General features: G+C 59.5%; 1 protein-coding gene across 2 annotated transcripts; it reads left to right on the top strand.

Moving 5' to 3' along the window:
* The first annotated feature begins 1,180 nt into the window (after positions 1 to 1,180).
* Positions 1,181 to 8,597, top strand: CIAO3 (cytosolic iron-sulfur assembly component 3). 2 transcript variants are annotated; one of them, XM_061210040.1, is made up of 11 exons: positions 1,181 to 1,253; positions 2,257 to 2,352; positions 3,828 to 3,971; positions 4,279 to 4,411; positions 4,969 to 5,103; positions 5,377 to 5,495; positions 5,649 to 5,778; positions 6,214 to 6,286; positions 6,763 to 6,900; positions 7,329 to 7,486; positions 7,575 to 8,597. In XM_061210040.1, the coding sequence occupies exons 1-11, from the start codon at positions 1,188 to 1,190 to the stop codon at positions 7,811 to 7,813; spliced, it is 1,431 nt and encodes a 476-aa protein (XP_061066023.1). In that variant the 5' UTR covers positions 1,181 to 1,187; the 3' UTR covers positions 7,814 to 8,597. The 2 variants fall into 2 exon arrangements, with proteins under 2 accessions (XP_061066023.1, XP_061066024.1); XM_061210041.1 differs by lacking the exon at positions 6,763 to 6,900.
* The last annotated feature ends 34 nt before the right edge of the window (positions 8,598 to 8,631 follow it).

Genomic DNA, 8,631 nt, shown 5'->3' with positions numbered 1-8,631 from the left:
CCCTAGCCTAACCGACCCTCATCCTGCCCTGATCCCAACAGCACTTATTATCCTCACACATTTTTTGTAAACGTTCTCTGAGGCATTGCAGTGAAACTAAGTTTATTTTTGTATTTGTCTGGTTCTAATGATGAGTGAGAATGTTGAGATTTCAGGCATCGTACCCCAGACTTTAGTCAGATATTTCCAGGACGGCGGGTGCTGGGGCCTGGAAGCCCACCAGGTACAGCCCCTGGTGAAAGCCCCTCTCGTTGCTGAAAAGGAAGTTCCCATCCTGGGAGCCACGAGGAGAGGCGGCAGGTGCTGGAGGAGGCCGCACCAGCCCCTGGGCCTCAGGCACCTGAACGTCACAGTTAACCCGCAGGTAGGTGAGGAATCACCAGGTAGAGCCCACATCAGAACAAGAACCCCAAGAAGAGCACAGGCTGGGATGGGCCCCAGCATGTGAGATCATGCCCTGCCCGCGGGGTATTCATTCTGGGGCTGATCCTGCCAAGGCACCTTCAGGGCTGGGCCCACGTGGGTCCCAGGGATGTGCCAGACTCGATCACTGGCGTTTTCTGGAAAGCCCCATAAAAAGTGGTCATTACCTGTACATGACAACTCAAGAACTGAGTCCAGCCAGCAGCGGTTTTGTCTCAGGTAATAAAATCTCACAGGGAAATGGAGTTTTCTCAGGCTGGTCTTTGAAATAACCGCGGACTCTCTCCGAGAACCCCAGGGCTCTGCACTGAGCCGCAGCCTCGGGAGGAACGGCTTCCCATCCCCGTCACTCTCATTTTCTTCTCTTTTCAACAGAAACTGGGCGTCTCTGCGTCCCCGGCGCCCTTCTGGGTTCTTGGGCTGCGTCCGGAACCAAGTAAAGGAAGTCGGCTGCATCTCTCCCGGGGCAGAGACGGCGGGGGCCGCACACCTGGCTGGCAGGTGAGCCCGGGACCGCGAGGGAAGCGCCCTCGCCTCCCCGCCGCCCCGTCGCCCCTCTGCCTCCCAGCCCGCGCCCAGGCAGGGAGGGAGAGTGAGAGGTGCCCGGGGTCGCCAGCAGGGGGCGCGCGCCTTCCGGACGCCCGGCCGCTTGGCCAGTCGCGCATGAGCCATGCGGACGCTTTCCGGCAGCGTGGCGGAACCGCTTCGCCGTTTCGCGGCACTTGGTGACACCTGCGCGCGGCGGCGGGCGGCAGTGTGGCACCATGGCGTCGCTCTTCAGCGGGGCCTTGCAGCTGACGGACCTGGACGACTTCATCGCGCCGTCTCAGGTGGGCGGGCCGGGCGGCGGCCGTGAGCGGGGAACCCCCTCCGCCGTAGTCTCTCCCCTGAGAGAGGGGCTAAGAAGCGGGGCTGCTGGGTCGCACAGCCCCGTAGCTTCCGCGTCCCCTTCCCGGGCGGCCACTGCAGCCGGACTCACCTAGCTTGGGGCCCGGGAGACCCTGCCGAGCTTCCCTGGCCAGTTCCTTGCGTGTGAACAGAGTGGGACGGCCCCACCCCGCTGCGGGAGCAGGGGAGATGCTCCGCTGGAGTCACCGCGGTGGTCGGCGTAGGTGTCGCCCCCGGGGGGGAAGACAGAGCTTGCCCCCAAAGGGGACAGGACAGCTGCACTTGAGAGCCGGCCGCCCTTATCTGGTGTCTCCGCTTATCGGTTGCCACCAGCCGTGCAGGACCAGGGCTCGGAGGGCCATAGCTAAGACGTCCCGGGAGGAGGAACGGGTGGGGCTGGTCCCGGCACAGCGGCAGGAGGAGCTCGGATAGGCCTCCCACCAAGGCTTTCTGGGGCTAGTTCCCTTTGGGAATGCGATGGCCAGTGAGGTGCTCCTGTTGAGAGAGACCGCGAGAACTCCAGGAGTTGGGCAGAGAAAGGAACTTTCTTCCAGGAACTGGGCGGGGCCAAGCGTTCCTAGCGACCCCTTGGCTTCCTCCCAGCAGTCAATGAAAAACTGGCCACGGTGCTGCGCCAGACGTTTACGTTGAGGAAGGTGAGGGTGTGGGTTGGTGCTGTCTGCAGACAGGTTAGCGTGCAGGCCCAGTCAGCACCGCCTGCATCTGACTGTGACCTGCAGAGTGACTCTTGGTCGGACAGAGTGTCTGACCAGGCGTGAGTAGGGTAAGCAGTAACAAGATCCATAGCGCTAAGAGTGCTTCTGCTGCAGGAAGACCGGAATCAGGGCAGAGTTTTCGTCCCAGGTGGTGGTGTGGCCATCAGGCTGCCCCTCTTCTTCCGCCTCTGTGCACTCAGGTGCCTGTTGGGGTTTCTTACTGGTATAGGATTGCATCAAGCCCATGAGGGTGGATAAGAGGCCGGGAAGCGGCGCGGCCAAGATCCACATCGAAGATGATGGGAGTTACTTCCAAGTCAGTCAGGTAAGTGCCAGCTCGGTTGGCCTGAACCACGTTTCACTGCTCCGTCGAGTGACAAATGCAGGGGCCACAGGATCTTGCACGTCTCACCAGTCCTTTCTCAGATATGTTCTGCAGAGAGCTCTTTGCAGAGATGGCAGTTCCCGCATCCCCTCCCTCTCTCCTTCTCTGAGTTGTAATTGTGTAAGATTTTCTAGTCCAGACCACTTGTTCTTAGGGAACACCTACTTCCTGTGTAATTTAGGAATGACAAGATCCTAATCCAATGGCGTTAAAATTTACCCCGACTCTTTGCCATTTGGACTCTCAAGAACATCTGTGCTGTCCCAGGGACCGCAGGCACCACCAGGCACGCTGGCCCGGGGATCCTGCCCAAGCAGGGGAGGAGCCACAGGATGGTTCACGGTAGGGCCAGACAGCAGGATCCAGAGTTCACAGGGAGAGAGCCACTGTTCACTCAGCCCAGGAGGGTGACGCAGCAGCACACCATGGGTCCCGCCCAAGCCCAGCACAGCACGGAAGACTGGGTCCTTTTTAGGGACCCAGTGGGTGCTGCTCCAGAGCAGCAGTGGTTGATCTGGAGGGAAGTCGGAAGCACATCAGCCCCCTGCTCAGCACAGCATCACAGCCTGGCCTTGAGGCCAGTCCAACCTGGGAAAATGCACTGAGCTCAAATTGTGGCTTTGGTGCTAAGTAAGGCCTAGTGATCTGGGCTGGAAGGGAGTTCCAGTCTTGTCAGCCCCCTGGTCACACTCTGGGCCCCTGAAGCTCGCCTGGCCCTGGCTCAGACCACTCCTGTGTGTGCAGAGGGAGTGAAGGGGCTCTACTGGGATCTTTTGCAGCTAAGAAGAGTTGCCCAGCCTGGAGGCTGGCTTGAACACCAAGTTCTGCAAATGTCTGGCCGAGTCTGACACTGTGACTGCCCCTTGTGTCCCTCACCCACTCTTCTGTGTGTTGGCACTAGGCAGGCACAGCCCAGGTGGGCACAGGCTCCCGCCATCTCCTCCCTCTGCCCCTCTCCTTGTCCCTCTGTCCTTTCTTCCTTAATCTTTGCCCTTGCCTTTCTCTTCCTCCTCCATTTAGAGCCTGGCCTTGGGCATTTTCCTGTCCCCACAGCCCCGTGAGGGCAGCCTGGGGACCAACGACTGTCCAGGGCCTCTGTGATGAGTCAGCTGCTTCTTTGCAGATTTAACGCCCATCTCCCACCCCTGGCGGGCAGCAAGCCTCTTCAATATGATCTGACGTGCCAGCCAAGTTTGTACCAAAGTTAGAATTCGGTGCCACTATGAAAATCTAGAACGTGTATACGTGTTTCTGCAATACGTATTTAATTTCTAAGAACTTACAGCACATAAAGCCAGTAGTTGGTTGTCAGTGTTGTGAGACGGAGAATGAAGGTTTCCTGTGGGTCCCATCATCTGAGAGCTCCACGTCCTCATGCGGAGGGCCCTTGGGGTACCAGGTTCTTGTGCTTCCAGGATGGAGGGACGAAGAAGCTGGAGAGGGCCAAGATCTCGCTGGACGACTGCCTGGCGTGCAGTGGCTGCGTCACTTCGGCAGAGACCGTGCTCATCACTCAGCAGAGCCACGAGGAGCTGCGGAAGGTTCTAGGTGCTAATAAGGTGAGCAGTGGGGCAGTCTTTGGGATGCCACTCTAACCCAACATCAACCCCAGCATCCCTCACTCGTGTTGTCCTCGTGTTGTCAGGGCAGCTCATCTTCTGGTGCCCTTTGTCCTATGTCTCCTAGTGACTCCTGGCATTTTTAGGTCTCATCGGTGGGATCTCAGTCAGTTACTTGTATTTTGACATTGAAGTGTTAACCCTAAACTTTAGGTTCTACGTGTTTGCAAAAATGACATGCCCTGATGGAGTTAGGCTTGGAATCTGTTAAACACACAGAGTGAGCGGCAGGTCCCTTGCTTTGCAGATGGCAGCGCCCGATCAGCAGAGGCTGGTTGTCATCTCGGTCTCTCCCCAGTCCAGAGCGTCGCTGGCTGTGAGATTTCAGCTGAATCCTACAGACACCGCCAGGAAATTAACTGCATTCTTTAAAAAAATAGGTAGGTGCTGAACCTTGGGTGAGCTCCTGCTTGGACACGAGGGCTGGCGGGGGCTTGTCATGCCCCGCTGTCACTGGGCTTAAACGCATCAGAAACTCTATCTGAGGTTGACTTCAACTTGAAGTTTTGTTTTGATACAGAAAGCAGTGCCTTTTAATAGAAAACTGTCTGAATTCTGATGTTGCACTTCCCCGAGTCTGGAATTTACCCACTCCTAATATTGTTTTTAAACTATCACCATCAAGGCACATCTTCCAGGTCTGAGTTGGGTTCTGGCTCAGATCAGCTGGTCGACCTCTGCGTGCTGGGAGCAGGGTTGGGAGGACGTGGGGTGAGCCCCGGTGCCGGCGGCTGCCCTAGGCAGCATGCAGGGTTTGGCCTGGTCCCTGGCAGCCACCGAGCTCAAAGGAAGGAAGGCCCAAGGACGCCGGGCTGTCTGCACACCAGCGTGTCATGTGACGCCCCAGGGGAAGGCAGAGCCCTGCTCCCGGGGCAAGGTGGGCAGCGCCTGGGGCTGTGGCCATCCTTCTTGGGGTGAGGTGGGTGCTCCCTTGCAGGGGCACACTACGTGTTTGATACCACCTTCTCGAGGAACTTCAGCCTCCTCGAGAGCCAGCGGGAGTTCGTGCGGCGATTCCGAGCACAGGCCGATTCCAAGCAGGCCTTGCCTGTGCTGACTTCCGCCTGCCCAGGTATGCTGATGCTGCGGACCGATGTCAACAGCTGGACTTGGGTGACGGGAGTGCTGGGGGAGGGGCTGGTCAGCAGGCACTGCCTGCGGGTCACCTGTAGTCGCTTCAGTTCCCAGAGGGGTGATCACAGGGACACCTGAGACACGTGTCGGCGACAGCAGAGTGGGGGCTCCTTAGTGGGCTCCTAACTCCTGTACAAGTCGGTCCACCCCAGAAAGTCACACCCCTCCCCTGCTCGCTTCCCCCACCACCCCCACCCTGTGTTGGCCTCAGGCTGGATCTGCTACGCCGAGAAGACCCACGGGAACGTCCTCCTCCCCCACATCAGCACCGCCCGGTCCCCGCAGCAGGTCATGGGCTCCCTGGTCAAGGACTTCTTCTCCCAGCAGCAGGTAACAGGCACATCTTACAAAATGAGCCAAGACTGCAGTGGTCACGGACCCACACGCAGAACTGTGCTCCCAGCCGTGCCTGTGCTGTCACCCCCGCCTCAGCCTTTGCTGCTGGGGCCAGGCAGCTGCACCACTGCCGTGTTCTCCACGCAGCATTTGACCCCCGACAAGATCTACCATGTGACGGTTATGCCCTGCTACGACAAAAAGCTGGAAGCCTCCAGACCCGACTTCTTCAGCCAAGAGCACCAGACACGCGATGTGGATTGTGTCATCACAACAGGTGCGGGGCCCCGAGCCTGCTGGCGCTGTGTCCCCAGCGTCAGGCCCAGCACAACCCCCCTGGCTCATGTTGGTCACCCCGTCTGTGAGTTGAGCAGCCTTGCAGAGGCTTCCAAATGCTTAAAAGAGAAATGAACGCCCACCCGGGAGGCAGACAATCCGGGGAGGGTCGCTGTCCAGGGACGCGGTGCCCTGCCCACTCCAGGCGCATTGTGAGGCACCCCAGGGTCAGGCGCGTCTGCCCTACCGCAGCACCGGGAGGCCCTTCAGAAGTGGAGTTGCCTCTGGCTGGGTTCATCCTCCACTCACGAGCAGGGGCTGGACGTCTGGCCACTCACAGGTTGCTAGGGATGCAGGTGGTGGGGATCTTTCATGGTCTCTGTTTTTGTTGAGATTCAGCTGAAGAGCGTCTGTCTGTGCTGTGGTCTCATCGTAGGAGAAGTCTTCAAGCTGCTGGAAGAAGAAGGGGTCTCGCTGTCAGAGCTGGAGCCGGCTCCCCTGGACAGTCTGTACGTCGCGCCTGCCATGTCAGGGGCAGTAAGCTCGTCCAGCATTGGGGTGCTCTTGACCTTGGGGTCACTGATGTCCTGGTGGGCAGCAGAAGGGATGAGGCGGGGGCAGGCACTGTCCTCCCCCTTCTTCTCTGCCTCAGCTTCCTCCTGGTTGGTTTTGCGTCTGCCCCGTTGTATGTGTTGGTGTCCAGAGGTGGTTGAGTTCACGAGACGGCCTGTGGACAATTGGCTGATGGTTATCAGAGCTGACCCCAACTTCATACAGGTCTGAGCTCCCCAGAACAGGTGACGTGACGGAGGGGACAGTCCTTTTCCCCCAGAGCCTCCTCCTGACACACCCACAAAGCCCTGGAGTCTGTGACTCATCTTCCACTTAGAAAGCAAGCGCTCTCAAACATGACAGACAGAGGTTACCCGGAAGCCTTGGTGGACAGCAGCCCCACTACCACCTGAGGCCATGCCCTCCTCCCCAGGTGCAGCAGTGTATCTGGCCAGGAGCCTACCAGCCATCAGGGTGGGGGCTCGGGGGGCTACCTGGAGCACGTGTTCCGGTATGCAGCCCAGGAGCTCTTTGGAATCCACGTCACTGAAGTCACCTACAGACCCCTGAGGTCAGTGGGAAGGGCTGGAGCTTGGGGCAGGGCAGCCTTTCGGGGCACCAGGCAGGAGCTGGGCCCTCCCCTCTGGCTCATGTGAAGGGGCCAGAGCTCTCCAGCCCTTGGTCTCCTCATCATAGGGCTCAGTGTCCCCTACCCACAGCACGGTGACCCAGGGCCCCAGAGGCCCATGGTGGCAGGACGGTTTTCCTGGCACAGGGTGTGTCCCAACGTGAGTCCCCATTCCAGGGAGGGTGGGCTGAGGCCTTTGTCAGACCTTGGGAAGGTGGGGTTCCCATTCTACAGACCAGGAAACCAAGGCTGGGGCTGAGGCCACCTGCCCCACTCATTGAAGGGAGCTTTCTACCCTCCCCTATCACTGTCCCCCACCCGGGAGGAAGCCTGGGCGTGCCGTGTGGACAGCCTGGTCTGTGTCCCCTCAGGAACAAGGACCTCCAGGAGGTGACTCTGGAGAGGGAGGGCCGGGTCCTGCTGCACTTCGCCGCGGCCTACGGCTTCCGCAACATCCAGAACCTGGTGCAAAAGCTGAAGCGAGGCCGCTGCCCATACCACTATGTGGAGGTCATGGCCTGCCCTTCAGGTAGCTGCAGACAGAGTGGGCCCTCTGGGACCCCGTGTGCTGACACCCTCCCCTTGACCACACTTCTGCCCGTCCTTCTCTGCCACAGGCTGCTTGAATGGTGGAGGCCAGCTCAAGGCCCCCGACATGCCTGGCAAGGAGCTTCTCCAGCAGGTTGAGAGGCTATACAGCATGGTCAGGACCGAGGCACCAGAAGACGCACCTGGGGTCCAGGAGCTGTATGGGCACTGGCTGCAGGGCGAGGGCTCAGAGCAGGCCAGCCGCCTGCTGCACACAAGCTACCACGCGGTGGAAAAGGCTGGCTCCAGCCTCAGCATCAGGTGGTAGGAGGCCTCAAGGATCCACCCGGCCCAACACAGCCAGCACCGGGACTCCCAGGAAGGCGTGTGGAATCTCCAGCAGGGAAGTCGCCCGAGACCCCAGGGCACACCCCCAAAATGCCAGATGAGATGTGGGGACACTGGGACCCACATAGAGATGGGACTCAGGACCCCCAGCCGGTAAAGGTGACTTCCAGCCTGTGCTCACCCAGACTCCCCGCTGCAGGGGGGCCAGAGGTTCCACCACCTGCTGGAACCTCTCCATGGGCCCAGAGCCCTAGAGGTGCCCTGACTCCTCCTGGTTGTGGCGGCCTAAGCTGTGAGGGTTTCAGCTCGTCCTGTGGGGAGCTTAAGGAAGAGAAAAGGGGGGGTTCCTCATCCGCCATTTCTAGAGTCACCTGAAGCTGCGATGTGGAGGGTGGTGATAGGCTGGACCTGCCAGGCTGGTCAAGCTCACAGCAGAGCTTGGGGAACCCTGCCACACTGGGCAGCAGAGGACACTGGCAGGAGACAGGCACCTGGCCCATGACCCCAGCTGGGGATGGGTGCTCCCTCCACCTAGAACCAGGTGTTCAACGAAGCTGCGGTCTCTGGGGCTTGAGAACCTGTGTCTTGGGGGCTGAGTCCAGATGGGAAGGACTCTTGCTATCAGGCCTCAGTGGTCTCTCTGGCTGAGTCCTGTGTCCACAGCTGGACCCCCACTTAAGGGGCAGGGGGAGGGCAGATTGCATTCAGCCCACCAGGCCTGGCCCCGAGAAGCTCACTTCTAGTAAAGGGAACTCTCTCTGAAACCAGCTTCTCTTCAAGAGTGTTTGTTTACCAGCA

The sequence above is a fragment of the Eubalaena glacialis genome, chromosome 13, assembly GCF_028564815.1.
Source record: "Eubalaena glacialis isolate mEubGla1 chromosome 13, mEubGla1.1.hap2.+ XY, whole genome shotgun sequence".
NCBI lineage: Eukaryota > Metazoa > Chordata > Mammalia > Artiodactyla > Balaenidae > Eubalaena > Eubalaena glacialis.
Note: the sequence above shows the minus strand (reverse complement) of the source record. Positions and strands in the feature narration are given on the sequence as shown.